We start from the raw sequence: 19,856 nt of genomic DNA on the forward strand, positions 1-19,856 counted from the left end.
CTCACCCGATACTCCTCTGCATATCTCAACCTGATCTGCCCTGCATATCTCACCTGATGCCGCTCTGCATATCTCACCCGATACCCTCTGTACGCCTCACCCGATACGCTCTGCCACGGCCTCACTCTGATACTCTCAGCATATCTCACCGATACTCCATGCATATCTCACCCGATACTCCCTGCATATCTCACCTGATGCGCTCTGCATATCAGATCCAGGTCGTGCTTGTGCAGAAACTTGGCGACAAACCTCCCGGCCGAACGTGAAAAGACACACCGCGATCGTTCTCTCCCCAGCCCATACACCTCTTGTCGGAGCGGACCAGAGCAGGTCGCAGAGCAGGCCCTGCTGTCCGGCACGTCCGTCGGCCGCATGATCGCGAATCTGCTCCATCGACTGCAGGTCCGGACTCAAGCCTGCAAGCGAGCATGCACGCAGCGCATCGCACGGTCATAGTGCCACCAGGTTCTTTTATACATAAGAGGCACAGTGGCGACTGCCATTGTCAAATTTAACATCGTCATGTGAAAATGTTCCTGTACTTAGTGACAAGTATAATCCTGTATCTATGTACCTATAAGTATATCAATACATCCTGTATTTGAATCTATCATACGTGTGCGTTTTTTTCCCAAACTGGCCATTACCTCCTTTGTCAATTTTCCCTCAGAAGAACCCTGGTCACTAACATGCTGCCAGTAGCAGGAAGCAAGGCAAAAGATCACGCGACTGAAACCCCGAGATGTAATCTATTATTAGCTCCCACGGTCACCTTTGTCTATTGACAGTCTAACTTCTAAGCCAGCTACTGCATTTGGTTGTGGCTGTACATTGCTGCTACACTGGGAGATATAAGTTTAAGACCAACACCCAGGATGATGAGCTGACACTTTTTGAATTTTACACAGATTATTAAAGGAAAACTTCAATATAGACTAATGCGGTGATGCAGCGTACGCCTAATGCGGTGATGCAGCGTACAGCCTTATAAACATTCTCAGAGTATTCTCATGCCTTTAGCTATATCTTAGAGATGAATTAAATTAAATTGTAGATTAAGATCTAATATATATTATTGAATCCCGCTCACCTCCATGGCAGCAGAAAATCTTTTCGTCCACAATAGCTGATACTGGTAAACAGTTGAAGCAGTCCGTAAATGTCTTCCACAATCTTATGTTGTAGCGTCTCTTGCCTATTGGGCAAAAACAAAAATCTTAAATTACTCTCAGAAATGTTCATTCTCATACAACGTACTAAACGCAAGAAACGTGTTAGTATACGACTATAAACTCCTAAAATTTACGGCAGGCTACCGGCGCGCAAATCCATTTTGAAATGGGGGGGGGGACACCAGTAGCGAGCACACGAAGGGGGGTCTGGGAAAAATTTCACCGAAAATTTTTGAAATTAGGCCCCCTCAGATGCGTTTTCTATTCAAACAAAAGGCAGCTACTAACGCGCTATTGCTAACTCGGCGAGGCATCTGGCTCGCTGGGAGATTAGGCATCAACACTCGGCGAGATAACCTTTGACCGCGGTACACAGCTACATACGCGCGTACAGCAGCCCCACTGCACATACCTGGCATGCCCACGCACGCATGCCAACCGCAATCAGCAGCAGCTGATCGGGCTCAAATCTCCCAGCGAGCCACATTGCCTGCCAAGTTAGCAATAGCGCGTTAGTAGCTACCTTTTGTTTGAATAGAGGGGGGCAATAGGCTTGGATTGATGGCCAAAGAATGGATAATCGTGTCGTACGTTTTAGTCTGTATCTCCGGATTGCTTGTGTAAACGAGGAAACGATTTCGCACGATGCTAGGCGAATGTACTGTGTACGATTTGAGCTCAAGTTGGATGAGTTACGCGTAGTAAATCGTAGGTATTATAAGGCTAAGTAAATGACGAATTTCCCTTGTTTATTGATGTCACACTCCTTCCCTATTATCTACTCCTGTATATATATAGGGTCGGCCCTAATAATCCAGATGAGACGGGATACTAGAGAAGCGTTGCCGAAAGGAGGTGTTGACCCGAAGTGCTGAGCGCAGATCTTGCGCGCAGTTCCGCGCAAGGCGCACGCGACCGCGGGAACGTCCTACGACAGTATGCAGCGCTGGCAGTATGCATCCGTGCGCCGAATGCTTAGGCCGGCGCACGCATCCATAGCTGCCAGCGAACAGTCCACAATTTTAGTGGGGGACACAGAGGGCAGACATTTGGACGTGAACAGTGTTCACTTGTTATAAAAACATAATGTCTCTGTTCGTAACCGAGCTGTGTCACGCGAAATCACAGAAAGACTGACGAAATTTTCGCGTTCGCGAACCTTGCCCAGTAATGGAAATGGCTGCAAGGACAAAGGCTATATAGACTGGGACTTGCTCCCACCTCGATTACCCATCGAGTGACTAAGCTAAGCCGAGAGGTGGAGCGAGTGCCAGTCTATGGGCTATAGGCGGCGCGCAGGCGGCGCACTGCTTTCCAACTCCCGTACGAGCCTCGCCATTGGAACGTTGCAAAAACGTTGCAGTGTTGCGCTGACAGCCATTTCCATTACTGGGCAAGGTTCGCGAACGCGGAGAATTTCATCAGTCTTTGTGTGATTTCGCATGACACAGCTCGGTTACGAACAGAGACATTATGTTTTTATAACAAGTGAACACTGTTGTTCAAGGAGAAACAAAGATGGAAGCTGTTGAATGTGTATTCGTGCTGTGAAAGTTTCAAATGAAGTGAGCGTCGAGGCGAATTGGCAGCACGCTTTCCTACCTGCTATATATATTAGTGTAAGCGTGCAACAGTCGCGCCGCGAGAGCAATGGCAGCGCCAGCGTACGTTGGACGTAGGATTTCGACGGAATTTACAGGAAACTCGGCAATTAAGGTCAAAGAGAGTAGGCCTATGGCTATAGAAAACATGAAGAAGTTGGTAGTAAATAGATTTCGTATTTAGTTAGCATTATATTTTATTATATTTAGTAGGAGTACTAGTAACACTAACAGGAGTCGTCATTATTAATATTAGTAACTTACTAGTACCGGTAACACAGTTTGTCATTATTAGCTCCTGGTAGTAACTAGTACTAGTACTAGTAGTCCTGGTACTTAGTAGTACTAGTAGTACTTACTAGTAATTATTGTAACATGTACTTGTAGTAATAGAAGTATTCGTAGGTGTGGATACAATTCGATGCTCGCATTGGGGGATCGTGTTAGATATCATATATATATAGGTGCCTGTAGAATCACGAGGCTGTACGAGTCGGAGCACTCCGGAATTTCACGTGAATTCTTACGGAACACTTACAGTTCAAGCTTCCCACTGTTCACAGTTTAGGCACTTCTGCCACCATGTTGAAATCTTTAGTTTGATGAGGAGTGTAACTATGCAGAGATACAATAGCAGATAAGAGTGACAATGAAACTAACTGTAAACTGGATTTATTACGAATAGCGAAGACATGTTGTATTGTTCCTATATATCGGATCCTCTAAACTCAGCCAGTCAACGCTACGCATGAGCGCTATATATTGTTACAATGTGAACAAAAAACTCCGTTATACAGCAAAGAAAGCGCGCCTAGTAGCGAACAAAGAATTGGGAGCATATCTAGCCAGTCTACCTAACTGGGTAGTGGGATCCCTCGTGCAATGGGCAGAACTGCTCAATTCAGCGAAAACCCGGCTTTCACCTATACCTAGAAAGGACCTGAGCAATGGGGTTGGGAAGAGGGCAGCGAATTCGCAAAAGTGCGCCGCTAGGGCGGCGTTTGAGCGCTTCGCGCGGATATCCGGCTGCAGATCGTCTAGGGACGGTCGGTCGACCGGAAACACCTATTTTTTTGTTTGGCCTTAGCATTCATAATAATGAAGACACACACAATAAGACAGATGAATGTGATCCCCCCCTCCTTGGAATCCTAGACCCGCCACTGAACAATTACATATCTTGGGAGCAAAGAACAATGAATAAAAATGTCGCCTTTTCGCATGGTGCCCAAAACAAAGATTGCAGAGCTGAGAGGTAGAGGAGCCGTAGGGTGTGGAGAGGGAGGCGGAGGAGCCAGTAAAATATTTAGTCATCCACTATTTTGCGCAGTTCGCTGTTTTTGGCCCCCCTTGTTAAAAAATCCTGGCTACGCCACTGTTTGTGTGTGTTTTCTGATTATATTATTATGTGATTGAAAATAGGAGTTTTGGGGATATTTTTTGGGACAACCAGAAATTGTTGCGGACAACCCGATTTGATGCCTGGGGTGTCCAGGACAACCACATTTTTTTTCTTATTTCGAGCACTGTGCAGTATCCCTGGTTTTATTTCGATTATTTTTAACTAACAAACAGATGCCATTCCTGTGGCTCTAAGAGTATTTCATTTTAAAAGAAAATCTCGTGAATAACCTAACATCAGTTAGGTTCAGTTCAGTTAGTTAGACGATGTTCAAGTGGCAAAGTTTTTTGGGCAGAATAGTGTGAAGTTGTTAACACTATATTGTCAGCAAGTTGACTCTACTGACGCTCAACTACATTCAGTGACTGATCTTTTGATTTCGATGACGCTTGTAGCAGAAATGAATTTAGGAAAAGGTTCCGGTTCCGGCCGACTGTTCCTGAAGGGTTCCGGCCAGAACCAGAACTCTGAAAAATTGGGGCCGAGCCGGCCGGATCCAAGTTCCGGTGCACCCTTACATATCACTTACATTCATCGTAAAACCCGTATATCCTATTGATGCTCGCACACTCATGATTCCCTCTGAGCAGGAAGAAATTCTCCGGGTATTTGATTTTGTATGCCAATAGCAGACAGATGGTCTCCAGTGACTGCTTCCCTCGATCCACGTAGTCGCCGAGGAACAGATAATTGCTCTCCGGTGGAAATCCGCCATATTCAAAGAGCCGCAGGAGATCATAGTACTGGCCATGGATGTCGCCTAAGAGGTGAGGAGTTCAATTGTAAACTGGGTCAGGATAACAGAATAAGTCATTATCACCTATTTCATAGGGAAAAGTACTGAAGTTTCATGCTTGCTATTTTCTAGGCGGATAACGCATATGTAAGCAATAAACAAACAGGACAGTAATCTGCACATTTTGGCTGAATTTATTTTTACATTCCGAAAAGTAATAAATAAAAATTATTTATAGTGTATCACATTCGAAAGAATTTCATATTAAATCCCTACCGCATATTTTTAATGGTGCTTCCAGCTCTAGCAGAATAGGTTGACTAAGAAATATTTCCCTGGACTTCAGACAGAGTCCTCGAATCTCACCCTCTGACAGCTGAACATTCTTTCCTGGACGCGTTCCTCTCACTAGACAAAAGGGAAAGACAGAAATAAGTAATCATCATCCGCTATCAATATTACTCTGCAAATTACACTGTATAGATGTGGAAAGGAAGACAAGATAATTTAGCCTTGCGTAACAAAAGGATACTGTGCGATCTCATACATCGCAGCAGATCAGTGCCAGTGTGACTAACACCAGGAGAGTCTCGGTACTATTTCATCATGGGATTACTCACATTCCAGGTGTTAATTCTTTTCTCCAAAACGTTAAAAACAGTCAAGTAAATTATGCTCATGAATGCACTTCCTACTTAGAGGATAAAAACATTGTCAGTTCATGAAATAACATTTTATTCAAGAATAACCGTATGCTACCACAATGACTCATCTGTTAGTGTTACGAATTTAGATAATTATAACTTATAAGCATTATTATAAGATTGTAATGGCTATCACAGGTACAACATACAGGTAGCTCCAAGAAACGGTCTTGCTAGGGTTAGAAGACCGTTTCAAACATTGGCTGCAGCTAAACACGTAGTTGCCTAATTTGCCAAGTATCAGTGTTGTAGGTCTCGAGGCCGGTCTTGGCCTCGAGACCGTTTTCCTTGGTCTCGGTCTCGGTCTTGGCCTCGGAGTGCAATGACTCGGACTCGGACTCAGACTTGGGGGTGCGGACTCGACTACAACACTGCAGCTAATACAGTGTATACGCGCATTACATACATTGTATAAATCGACAAAATGATGACTTACGCGTAAGTCGTCATTTTCCTAAGTCGACACAAATATGCTGGTCCCAAAAGTGTCGACTTATGCAAGTTTTACTGTACTTTCTATTTCATGCAAACAAGTGACAGATCCAGGGGGCAGGAGACACCCCCCCCCCATTTTTGAACAAACACATACATAGAAGTGAGTGGCCTTGTCGGTCTGTGCCCCCCCTTTTTTTTAATCAAAACTGGACTCGGACTCGGACTCGGGCTCGAGTGGTGTGGACTCGGAGTCGGACTCGGGGGGTGCGGACTCGGACTCGGACTCGGGGGGTGCGGACTCGGACTCGGACTCGGTCTCGGGGGTGCGGACTCGACTACAACACTGCCAAGTATCGCCAAAGAACGCGACTGTTTGAGACAAATGCAACCATTCATGAATTTGCCACGCATGTTGCATCATTCCGACTATGACTAAAATCCGCAATGGATCGAACAAGGGAAATTAAACTATCTGCGGTCCTCATGTAAACCAACCGTACATCCGAGAACATGTCATCTACGGTTTAATATTACAAATGGCCCAGACATTTGTGAACATCGTTTTACTTGCTTTGGTGCGTAATTGCCGTGAGAGCCATCGTGCAGCTATTGTACTATTTTTGTAGTATTTTCTAGCGAGTCTTTTCCGTTTCGGGTTTTTCGTGTCGCTCTTCCGTTGAGCATGCGCAGTGTAAACATGGCAGGTAAACAAGCAATAAGCTGCTTGGAAAGTTGATATGCTGTGAGAATTAGCAGATTATACCATGAATTAAGAGATACATTCTAGTTTAGAAGCAGGACAACTGTGAGATAACGTTCACATTTCAAACAAGGCAAGTCAAAGGTGGTAATAGAATAGTTTTATTTGAGATATACAGAGTTATTCATCTAGATCTGCAGAGGTGATAGGTTTTTTGTATGGAAGGGTGTCAGGCTGTATAGACAATCGGTCGCACAGCCTGGTCGGGCTACACATACAGGCATCTACTGATTACGTGACAACTTCAACGCTATGTCCAAAATGCCACAATACAACTGCCATATATTTTAGCTTGCAGTTGCCACTGCTCTTGACCTATGCTCACCTATCAGGGTTCGAAATCCTAACGGGCCCACGGGCACGATGCCCGTATTTTAAGGCTCGGGCCTGACATTTCTAATACCAGCAGGCCTGACGGGCCCGTAGAAAATCCACCCCCAGCATGCAACTAGCAGCATGAACTAGTGATCTCAGCTCCAGATTCAAGAAGAAATGCGTGCGCAGAAAATTTAGAACACCTCACGCACAACTTTAGTTGGCATTCAAGAAACGTGCGTAGGATGTTCGTACGCAGAGGTTCCTGAATCCAGACTAAAGCAGCGTTGGCATATCAAAAATCTATAATAAGTGGGTGGAGCTTACTTTTGGCCAGTGGCAGTGAACCTCACATTGTGTTGGCCAGGGTTGATTTACGTGCACGGGTCGTGCGGCACACTCACTGTTCACCTGCGCTACGTTGTGGAGTAATACGCACATATATTGACATCCCCGTGCATTTCACGTTTGGATGTAAACAATAAAGTATCACAGTTGGTAGTTAACAAACGACCAGTATACTGTTTTAAAACAAGTGCCGCAGTGCGACAAGGCTCATCTGGTGTCTGGTGTTCTGCTGATAAATTAATTTGTGCATAGCAAGACGTCTTATACATAAGTCTTCTTTATTCTTGTTTGACTTTCGTAGCCAATTCGAACAAATATATCAGCTACACTTTCGCATCCACACTTAATCTCTATGGGCTCACTATGTATTCTAATAACAAGAACAATAAATAACAATTTCAAATACAAGTTAATGAATGACATTGACGTTGACATAAAAGATTTCAACAACATATGAGCATGGATCTCCAAGTTTAATTAGAGGGGCGGGGGGGTCTCTCTCCCACCTCCCCTGCCTCCTCACTCACTCCCTTGCCTCTCACTTCCACCCCCTTACCCTCCATCTCCTCCCTCTGCCTTCGACCTCCCTCCCCTGCCTCCCACTCCCATCCCCTTGCACACCATCTTGCACGACCTAATTGTACCCCGTTTCCGCTGCGCATACACACCCGTATCACCGTTTTCCTGTCCCCGTCTCAATTTACTACTCTCTCTCTCTCTTTATCTTAGACTTCTCTCTCTCTTAATTATAAAAAAAATTTAAAACCCAGCGATGATGCCTTTATACTGCCCCTCAATAATACTTGTTTCCTATGCCCTGAGTGTAACAGTCATAGAAATCATAATATATAAGTCTCTAATATTTCTATGGTAAACAGCTTATGTTCGCATAACTGGTAAATGGATACGCACGGCCATAGCTACATGATATATGTTAAGGTTCAAGTGAAAAGTAAATATTATATATTATATGTACTAGTTATTATTTATTCGTTTAACAAAGTTACATGAGAATAAAATCTAATTTAAACTAGGCCTATAGTTGCCGCGAGATGGCGCGTGCAAGTGTAATCAATAATCAAAGATGGCATCGCCCTTCTAGCTCGCTGGGGAGTTCCTGAAATCCTACAGTAGGTACAGGCTAAAATCCAAGTAAGTATATTCAGGCAGGCGATAATTTCGCTCAGCTGTGAGTTAACACGTGCATTGCAGGTTGGCAGGCAACAATTATGATTAGAAGCGTGCCAGCCATGGGCTGCCCGTGTTTTTGCCTCATGCGAGCATTCACTGATTCATCATTCAGCCTTCAGGCCCAGGGGCAGGGTGCTATAGACAGACTGCTTTAGAAAATAATATGATTTAAGGAGCGTAAACCTTGTTCAAAACAAACATTTGCCTTTGCAATTAAACTGTGCAACTGTAGCTCACATTGACACAGGTATGGGCTCTAATATAATGCAAAAGCATTCAGTCCTTTGTTAACAGTCAACAAATCAATGTTTTAACCCTCCTCTTGAGGTCAAAGGTTATCCGACATTACTCTTCGCATGACAGTGGAAAGCATATTTCATTGTCCTTTCAATAAAGCCATAAAAATGCTAGGTCACCGCTGAAACAAACAAGAGCCGCAGAGCGTCTGGGCTCATCTGAGGTCTGTTGCTACGATTATAAACGTAAATTTCAGTCGTGCGTAGTACCACATTTGTAGGCGCAGATATGCAGACACGCAGTTGCGTACACATCATTGTTAGACACGTCCTTCATCAGACCATGTCCTTAGAAAATGTCTAAAATCTGCCTGTGCCATTGACCTTTGACCTGTGCCTCCAATTTCGGCACAGTGATGGCTTTTCCTACCATGATGCTATACACCAACTATCACGAGCCTAGGTTGAGCCGTTTAGATTTGTGCCGCAATTCTGCATTTCCTCCCTATACCTTAAGTTAAGGAGTGAATGTTCCCCCTTTCTTTTACACCTCTTGACCTTTGACCTTTGACCCCCCAGCTTCGACATCCCAACTCGTTTGACGATCCCCCCCAACGACCCGAATATCGTGACTGTACGTCGAGCGGTTAAGATTTGTGCCCAACTGTTGACCGGACGACCGACGGAACGGACGGACGGACGGACGTCAAGCGATTCTACAAGCTGCATTGACAATGTCAGATGAGCTAAAAAGTTTATCAATCGCTCCGTCAGACCATGTCCTCAGAAAAATGTCTAAACTCTGCCCTGTGCCCCATTGACCTTGCCCTGTGACCTCCAATTTCGGCACAGTGATGCTTTTCCTACCATGATGCTATGAACACCGACTATCACGAGCCTAGGTCGAGCCGTTTAGATTTGTGCCGCAATTCTGCATTCCTCCCCCTATACCTTAAGTTAAGGAGGAATGTTCCCCCTTCTTTTACACCTCTTGACCTTTGACCTTTTGACCCCCAGCTTCGACATCCCAACTCGTTTTCAGATTACCCCACATCCAGAATATGTGACCGTACGTCAAGCCGTTTGATTTGTGCCCAAACTGTTGACGCGACGGACGGACGCTCGCACGGACGGACGGACGATCATGCGATTCTACAAGCTGCATCTGACTATGTCAGATGAGCTAATAAAACTATTCTATTACCACCGTTGACTTGCCTTGTTTGAAATATGAACGTTAACTCACAGTTGTCCTGCTTCTAAACTAGAGTGTATCTCTTAATTCACGGTATAATCTGCTAATTCTCACAGCATATCAACTAAATTCCACGATTGTTTACCCGCCATGATTACACTGCGCATGCTCAACAATTGAGACACGGAAAACCCGAAACGGAAATGACTTGCTAGAAAATAGTACAATAGCCGCACGATGGCTCTCACGGCAATTACACACCAAAGCAAGTGGAACGATGTTCACAAATGTCTGGGCCATTTGGAAAAACCTTAGATGACATGTTCTCGGATGTAGGGGTGGTTCACATGAGGACCGCAGATCGTTTAATTTCCCTTGTTCGGTCCATTGCGGATTTTAGTCTTGACTGATTCATTTGGTATACACATGTGAAGTGTTCTTTGGCGATACTTGGCAAATACGACAACTACGTGTTTAGCTGCAGCCAATGTTTGAAACAGTCTTCTAACCCTAGATTAGTTTAGCATATATGTGAAAACACATTGCGGGTCCCAAACTGTGCTTGATCCGTTGGTGATAACCGTGCGCAGGGTGAAAAACTGATAATTGGAGGCACTGGTCCAGCAGGACCAGTGCCTCTGAGGAAGTATGGTCCTGGTCAGTAGGAAGCTGGTCCAGATTTCTGTCATAAGAAAGGAATGACTAGGATGTGGGGACGTTTTTATAGGGGGGGGGGGCTGGTGCAATTTGGTGATGTGCATTCTAAGATATTCTTAAAAATTATATTTTACTCGTTTCGATACACTGATGCGTAGTAATCGGAACAAGTCCAAAGATCAATCTCAAAAATCAATCAAATCAATCAAAGATCAAAATCAACGATCAAAATCAACGATCAAAACACATCAAAGATCCAGCGCGTCTCTGAAGACCGCGCATTATTCTATAAAATTATCATATTTTATTACACGCGACATTCGCTGATGGCGGGATGCCCAGTTATCGAATTAGCAGAGGTTTAACACTAACCAGCATGACCCCTCGAAAACGAACACAACAACCATGGAGAGTTTGTGTACTTCGCATGAACTTTAGGCTTCGGAATTTGACTATTTTTAGTGCTATATATTTATTAAATTATATTGATTTCATTAGATAATGTAGGAAGGTTAGTAGAAGATAACAAAATAATCAGCCACATTAAACAATTTTTTGTTTGCCCTCACCCGACCCAGGCTGAAAAGTGTGGTTGGCTTTTTCTAGGGGATCTTTTACAAATTCAGCAATGGTGTCTACTGCTCAGTGTGTGCTTGTGTGGAGATACCTTTTATGTTTGCTACACATTTATATAATGTACATTGACAAGTGACCAATATACATATAAAATACTTTTAATTGTGTTTATCAGAGCTGAATTGTGCATGATTTTATTCCAGATCACACACGCACGCACGCACGCACACATACGACGTAATTGGAAATAAAAGCATTACAAATAAAAGGAACTTTAATTAAGAAATAATAAATACTTCTTGAGCACATATTAGTCTTTGGAAAGAAAATAAAGTTAATCTGTCAGAGTTTAGATGCATAATTAAGTTATTTAATATCTAAAATTATAATATAGGATTTCCAGGATTCAGGAAAGTTTTGCTGTCCAAGTTTTAGAATCTAGCGATTCACAGGAAAGTTTTGCTGTCGGCTCTCATACCAGCGGTGCCCGGCCGCGAATTGCGATTCCAAACCGTATAGACTTTGGAAACGAAAATTGAGCAACGTGATTGGCTAGAAAAATTTTAGGACACGCATTATTAGTCAACAAGCTAATATATTAAGATTATAAGCTAATAATATAAATGAAATATATTTAATTCAGTAAATAAACAAATTGTTAACACGAAAAATACATGCAAAACAAATAAAACTACAAAGAAATACATATACGCAGAGGAAAATAAAAAGCCGATATGGCGTTCGCACAGCCGTACCTTACCATCTACGAATGCGAACGCTCTGGCGTTGGACCGCAGCTGAAGCAGATACATAACATCGTTAAATATTAAAAATCAGTTAACCCCTAACCTACCGGACACTTTAAAACCCGCTATACTTAAACGCAGTAACTCTAACCCGAATCGCTAACGCCTAACCCTAAACGCCTAACCCTAATTCTAAAATAAAACATTAAATAGCCAAAATAATAAGAAACTAAAATAAATAAGCCCGCTGTGCAAATGCCGATGGCGTGCGTGCGATAGTGGCGTGTCCTAAATACATTTATTAGCCCATCAACGTTGCTCAATTTTTCTTCGCATAGCGATACGGTTTGGGAAGTCGCAAATGTTGCTGCCTGGCAACCCGCTACCATATGTATAAATGAACATCACCATGGCACGCAGACTGAAAGTGAAACAATGCAATAATGAGCCTCGCGCCCCCCCCTACTTCATCAGTGCCGGCCACAACAGGCACTGTACGCAGCTGTGCATAGCACTAGTACATAGGCCGCGCGTACAATTGCCGCAGGCCGCCACATCCAACATAAGCGCCGGCAGAGCAGACAGCGCTCAGACTGACGGGCAGGTGTTCTGATGCTAAACTCAGGGGCAAACGAAGTCAAGAGGCACCCTCCATCGCCGCGTTCGCAGACTCCTCTCGTTGTCATCTCATTCTTTCTCTTTCGGCTCTCATCGCTCTTGCTAATCTCTTCCGGCTTCAGCGCTCTCTTCTCTCTCCTTACTGCTCTTCTCTGCTCGATCACTGCTCTTCTCTCTTTGTTCTCTCTTCCTCCGCTCTCTCTCTCCCTCTCTCTCTCGCTCGCTCACACTCACTCTCCCTCGTTGTCCCTCTTTCTGTCGTTGTCTTTCTCTCCTTTGCTCTCTGCTCCCCCTCTCTCTTTTCTCTCCTCTTTCGCGCGCTTCTCCGTCTTCTTCTGCTCTCTCTCTTCTGTATCGTCTTCTCTATCACTGATTCTTCTCTCTTCCCCTCTCTCTCTCTCTCTCTCGTCTCTCTCTCTCTCTCTCCTCTCTCTTCGCGCTCTCTCTCTCTCTCTCTCTCACTTCTTTCCCTCGCTCTCTCTCTCCCTCTCTCTTCAATTTCTCTTTTTTCGAGGCGTGCGCTGCGACGAGGCTGTACGACTGATTTGCTATAGTCTATACAGACGGCTGATTGTCTATCAGACTGATTGTCTGATGGTCTTCTAAACCCTAGCAAGATCCGTTTCGTGGAGCTAGCAAGGGTAACGTTTTTACATAACTTCACATAAATGTTTATACTATAGTTATATTAATTCGGGTGGTATCCGGCAGCCCATGTTTATACTATGTTAACTCGGTTCCCAGCAGCGGGCCAGCGATGGTAGAAATTATGAAAAATTGCTCTAAAAAGTGCTGTCTGCGCAGACAAGCTACCTGACAGATCTACTTGTCATCCGGAAATGGACAAGTACGAACAAACGGATAGCCCTTATTTCAAACACTGGGATGGTATCAGGAGCCTTCTCGAAGAAATGTTCGTTGGATCGTTATGAAAGTTGCCACGAGATGGCGCGTACGTGGGTAGCTGGAAGCTTCCATCGTACGTCGTATAGTAACAACTATTTGCAAGACAAAATAGTAAGCACCTGTCCATTATCCTACACAAGCCTACAGGCCGAAATAGAGAGCTGCACCTGTACCTAATTAACGCAGGCAAAAACTACACACATACTATCACACTACATGCACTGGCAGTGGCCACTGGCAGTGGCATATTAACACACTGACAGTCAAGAAGCCATAGAAATTATACGATTTAAGGAGCATAAACCTTCTTCAAGCAAATTTAGCTTTTGAAATTCACTGTGACATGTAGCCTCATACATCCAAGCATGTATAAATCTACTAGCAAACGCGCAGCTCAAATTCCTTTTAAACACAGTAACAGTTAACAAAATCCATGTTTTAAATCTCCTCTCTGAAGGTCAAAAGGTTATCAGACACTTACTCTCGCACGTCAGTGAAAGCAATTTCATGGTTTTCAATAAAGCCATAAAAATAGCTAGGTCACGCTGAACAAAACGTTTTCCAATCGCTCCGTCACACCATGTCCTCAAAATGTAAAACTGCCGTGTGCCCCATTGACCTTTGACTCAAATTTCGGCACAGTGGCTTTTCCTACCATGATGCTATACACCGACTATCACAGCCTAGGTCGAGCCGTTTAGATTTGTGCCGCAATTTCTTCATTTCCTCCCTATACCTTAAGTTAGAGGATGTTCCCTTCTTTTACACCTCTTGACCTTATGACCTTTGACCCCTAACTTGACATATCCAACTCGTTTTACGACCCCCCGACTGTGCCGAATAATCGCTGACCGGACTCGAGCGCGTTAAGATTGTGCCACTGATGACAGAGCACGCAGGGCGGGAGACGGACGATCGTGCGATCTACCAAAAGGCTGGCACCCGACTATGTCAGATACCTATAAAATGTAAAGGTCGTTCAAATTTGTGTCGGCCCCTGTTTGGCGGGGTGGTCGGGGTTAGGGGGCAAAAAACAACATTTTAATGCTCAGTCTGCGTAAATTTTTATTTCCTGTGCGGCGATTATGTAGTCGCATCGCCGCGGACAGCTGACCATGAGCAAGCAGTCGCCCGGATCAATTATTCTAATCGCGACTGGGCGACTGGGCAGACCGCTAGTTTCTCACGCTGCGTGCGCATAATTATGGACATCACACCGTACGGACGTTAAACGCTTAACAAGCAATTGGATGATCCCATGCTCATGGCGTTTGCCAATCTTTGCACGCACCGCTGCAGCAATGCCACAAACTTACATTTGTACGGTTGGGATTGCGCCTACGAGCACCAAGTTGTAATGTTGTTATAAGGCTAGATAGCAAAGTGTAGTCTAGGTACTAGTAAGTAACTAGTACTAAGGCCTAGCTCGAGACTATGACTAGCCGCGTACAGTTGCCCGCCAGGGCCTATAGACATTCATTAGCAATGCTAGGGACCAACCGCTGACTGGCGCTGCTGAACGGCCGCGCCAAAAATGGCCGTATTGAAGGTCGCTAATTTCGAATGTTCGCGTAACACGAAAACCGCAAGCCAGACCATCTTCAACATAGTAGAGGATAAATTTTACGTTGCGGATATACTTAACATATCACTTCGGAAAGAGGCATTAATTGCGTATACACAGACCGTTTTATCGCCGAAGTAACCGTTATACGCAAGTTGGTTCCAAGCATCCGTAATAGAAGAACCTATACCCTGCTGCAAACTGCACGCGGCGTATAGTTATAGAGCTAGTACTCAGGCTAGATCAATATGTACTCAACAGAGTATTTCTTTTTAGCGCATTGGCCAGTTTTCGGTTAGACCTGCCTGACGATAACGCATGCCCAATGCGTATAGCGTTGGTAACTTCGTACGTCAACAGTCAACAGAAATGCAGCGCTCGAAATATCGCCGCTGCACTTCACATTTTGTAACAGGTTATAATTATAGTTTAATACGCAGAGTATTGTAAACATAGTAAGTCCCAGAATAGCGGAGAAAGTTCGTGTTAGAATAAACCCAGTTTGGAAGTTCTAGCTCGCGAAAAACGCACCAATAAAACCTCCCTGAGTGAAGCATTCAGGGCTCCTCCAAAGTAAATAGAATAGGCTCCGGCGTTGTACCCCTACTCTTGTTGGGTTACATTATGTATCTAGTACTAGCCTACTACAGATACGCGAGTAGCTAGGCTACAAATGAGTAGTAACTACAACGTAGTAGTTAGTCAGCTACTACTACTAGTATCGTACAATCAATGACCAACACACGAGAGTAGGGTTACAATGCCAGCCTAGCCTTTTGTGTGGAGGACCCTGAGTCGAATCATATAGGGCGGTTTGCTGTGCATTTCAGGAACTAACTTCCAAACTGGTTTATTCTCAAAACTGAACCTTTTCCCGCTATCATGGAACTACTAATGTATCACAATACTCTGATATAAACTAATATAACGATTGTACAAAATCTGAGACGACGAGCGGGGATTCTTCCAGCGCATTTCTGTTGACCTGTGACGTAGCGCATATCCAATGCGCATCGTTTCGCTAACTTCGTCATGAAACGTCCACGACTGACAGCAGGCATCCAATGATACATTCGATCTTGGAGTCGAAGTTAGCCGAACGCTATGCGCATTGGGAATGCGTACGTCACAGGTCAACAGAAATGACGCTGGAAGAATCGCCGCTTGTCGCTTCGAATTTTTGTAACACGTTATATTAGTTTGATACAGAGTATTGTAATACATAGTAAGTTCCAGGATAGGCCCTAGTGGAGAAAGGTTCGTGTTGAGAATAAATATTATATAAGTTATAGTCTCTGAAAACGCACCAGCAAACCGCCCTGAGTGATTCACTCAGGGGTTCCTCCACACAAAAGGATAGGCTCGCGTTGTAACACTATCCTGTGTTTGGGTTACATTATTGTACCCTATCTAGTACTAGTAGTAGTACTACTTGTTTGGGTTACATTCTTGTATCTAGTATTAGTAGTAGTACTAGTACTAGTACTAGTAGTACTACTAGTACCAGGAGTAAGATAATATAGGGTATATTATCTGACTCTAGCTCTAGTACTATAGCCCGCAGGATCGCTGCCGCAGGCGATCGCTGCCGCAGGCGCAGGATGCCTGCGGCAGCGATCCTGCGGGCTATAGTACTAGAGCTAATCTGACTCCTGCTTCTTCTACTTCTACTTCTATACTGGACAGTCCCTAAGGAATAAACGTCCAGGGCTATAGCTAGCCATGGTGTGTGTGACCTAGCTTGGGTACAGCCAGGTAGTTAGCCTTTTTTAGCCGAACTAGTAGTAGTAGTAGTGCTACAAAGTACAAGTACAATGAATCATAGCCCGACCAGGCTGTGCGACGGATTGTCTATAGGGGTATTCTAACCCTGGCCTAGGCTAGCAATACCGTTTCTTGGAACTAAATGAATCATTATTGACATTAATTATCATTGACATGTCACATTGACCATTGTTACTGTACCTTCTAATAGTCGCTCTATAATGCTGTCTACATTCAATTTGTCTGCGTCCGCCATTGGAAGAGACTCTCTTATTTGCAGATTTCAAAATTATGAAATTTGTGTAAGAAAGTGAATAGGTCAAATAAATAGGAAATCAGAAGTTAGTAAAACTACAGTACAGATTATGAAAACTATTTGTACACAAAGATGGCGGTTCTTATCTGACGTCACGATTGGAATTATCAACAGAAGAACAGCTGGTCGTTTTAGGTTTAATATTTTAATTAACGCATATTGTCACCCACAAAGCTTTCCAAATGCTAAACGACTAGAAGAAGATATATTACATATATCTAAATATTTTCTTATATAAAAAACTTTTCTATTCCGCTTCGCTCTTAATTTAGTCTTATAGTTATACTCTTTTGAAACTTGAGCCTCCAGTCCAAGGGACTGTGGTTGATCTGAACCAAAGATCGTAGAGTGCCGTAGGCACAAGATAAACCACTCTCCAATCATAGCGTAGTAGGTCATGGGTCGCCACAACCGCCATTTTAGGAAGCAAGTTCACACGAAGTTCCCGGATGCTGCTGTATCTGCTACTGTGCAACTGTCTGCTGTGTGCTGTCAGCTCAGCTTAATTTCTGTTCTGCTGTAAATTGCTCGAATCGTCAGTGTAAGCCCGACCTGTCTTTCTTCAGGTTCCCCAAGAATACGGAAAGGTGAGAAAACCATTATTTTTTGTCGAAAATCCATCGTGCACAAGCAAGGTTTGTGGGCAATCTGCTGCGTCTGATACATGTAGTACCCAGGGTGGCAGTGTTGTTTTGTGCACAGGGCGTACGTGCCGGGTGTAAGCTTTAAACTGTCTACGTCCCACGAATTATCGAGCACGGGCAGCAGTAGTATATTGTGGTGTGTTCCACTCTTCCGTACAAATCACCTATCCAAGAAATGTATGAAACTACAAATTAGCGTTCTATTTACTTTTCGCATGCCTCATATCCGCTTCTTTATACCTCCCTAATTTGCCGGTGCATTCGATGTACCAACGTTCGATCTCAACACACAACCCGCCATGATTCGAAAATTATTCGTGTGGCGCCGCAGACGCCAGCCTAGGCTTTTGATATAGCGAACATTTGCGGTAACGAGGCAGTTGGCAAAATTATCTGTTGGCGCAGCCATGAACAGGCTTCCTTGTAAACTTAAAGCGGCGAGTTTTTCTCATACTAATCTTCCTTTTGGCTTTTTCTCTAAAAATTCGTCTTTCTTTCCGATGCACTGGTCTGCCCAGCCAATTGTTTATCGTTTACGTTTATCCTAGCTCTCGGATCACGGACCTAAGGGGATGGTCACCAAAACCATTTTTTGCTTGGCAGAAAATCTAAAAAAAAACACAAATAACATTTCGCAGTTTAATAACGTAAGTTTCAAACATAATACGACATGAACATATATTATTTATTTTTCCTAATATTGTTCACTTCCTCCATCAACTAGCTTAACACAAAATCACAACAGAAACCTGTTTGGGCACCGATCACCTGTGGCACCATACACCAAATACACCGATGAACACGATACCGCCGACGCACAGCGAACCAGTGCACGGCACACCCGAGTGAGCGCCAGTACTTGTGTAATATAGTGCCTCTCAAGGTAACACTAATTCAATCGTCAAGATTTTTGGCAAATTTAACTGCCAACGAATCACCAAACACTTTATATCAGGTAGAGACTTAGGAATATATCTTAAGTAACGTAGCTACTAACTTTTGATGTAAAAATTACAAAAATAACGGTTTTCAAGTATAATTTAAGAGGCAATTCGTGACGTAACACTTTAAGCCTACTTGCTGTCGCTTGCGCGACTGAGCATTTAAACGGCAATTTACAGGCAAGTTATCGCAATAATAGCGCGAAAATCCAGAGTAATGAGAAACCTTAGATACTTTGATAGTAGATACATTTAGTGTTTAATTAGCATTATTTGTTTGAGACGGTCCAATGACAGTGCTGTGCACTCTACCACTGTCTGACAGCTACACCACTGGCCCACGCAACTACTACAGTATAACCGCACGCGGGCCGATGTGATAAGATTCCAATATGGGCTTATACGCGACCACGCGCGCCGTATGGCGCGACTCACATATGGCCTACGGAATGAGAGCGAACGGGAGAAGGAGAAGCTGGCTTGGAGAAGGGAAGGAGGGGAGAAGCCTCGGTGCGCCAGAAAGAGGAAGGGGAAGAACGGTGGTGGACGGAAAGGAGGCAACAGAGAAGCTGAGGCCTGGAAAAGGGGAGAGGGGAGAAGGAAAGAAGGTCGGTGGAGCAAGCAGAGGAGGGAGAAGCTGGTGGAGAAGGAGGAGGGGCGAGGACACACAAAGGTGGTTGGAGAAACGGAGGAAGGGGCGAGAAGACTGTGGACGGAAGGAGGAGCGGGAGAAGAGGAGTGGTTGGAGAAGGAGGGGAGAGAGGCTGGTTGTGAGAAGGGAGCGAAGGAGCGAAGGGAGAAGGATGTTTGAGAAGGAAGAGGGGAGCAAGCCCTGGTGGAAGAAGGAGGACAGGGTGGAGAAGCTGGTGGAGGCAAAGAAGGGGAGAAGGAGGGGGAAGAATGGGGCTGGTTGGAGAAGGAGGAAGGGGACGATAGCGCCAGGGGAGAAAGGAGCCTGCGTGGGAGAAGGAGGAACGCTACGACAGCCTTCTCGCCGTCCTGCCCTTCTCCCACAGCTCTCCTCTC

At 44.4% G+C, this 19,856-nt stretch overlaps 1 protein-coding gene across 2 annotated transcripts in view; it reads right to left on the reverse strand.

Annotated features, from left to right (window-relative positions):
* LOC106815113 (serine/threonine-protein phosphatase alpha-2 isoform-like) overlaps positions 1–17,593 on the reverse strand; it is a 23,688-nt gene extending 6,095 nt beyond the window's left edge. Inside the window, exons 1-4 of one of the 2 annotated variants that reach the window (XM_014819540.1) lie at positions 17,532–17,593; positions 5,191–5,322; positions 4,708–4,938; positions 1,094–1,198 (exon numbers count right to left, since the gene is read on the reverse strand). In XM_014819540.1, coding sequence (XP_014675026.1) covers positions 1,094–1,198; positions 4,708–4,938; positions 5,191–5,322; position 17,532 — 469 coding nt within the window. In that variant the 5' untranslated portion in view covers positions 17,533–17,593. Of the gene's footprint in view, positions 1–1,093; positions 1,199–4,707; positions 4,939–5,190; positions 5,323–17,130; positions 17,324–17,531 lie in introns of those variants that run through there. The other variant, XM_014819539.1, reaches the window with a different exon arrangement.
* Positions 17,594–19,856: the final 2,263 nt, after the last annotated feature.

This window comes from Priapulus caudatus, unplaced genomic scaffold, assembly GCF_000485595.1.
Source record: "Priapulus caudatus unplaced genomic scaffold, Priapulus_caudatus-5.0.1 Scaffold1044, whole genome shotgun sequence".
Classification (NCBI taxonomy): domain Eukaryota; kingdom Metazoa; phylum Priapulida; class Priapulimorpha; order Priapulimorphida; family Priapulidae; genus Priapulus; species Priapulus caudatus.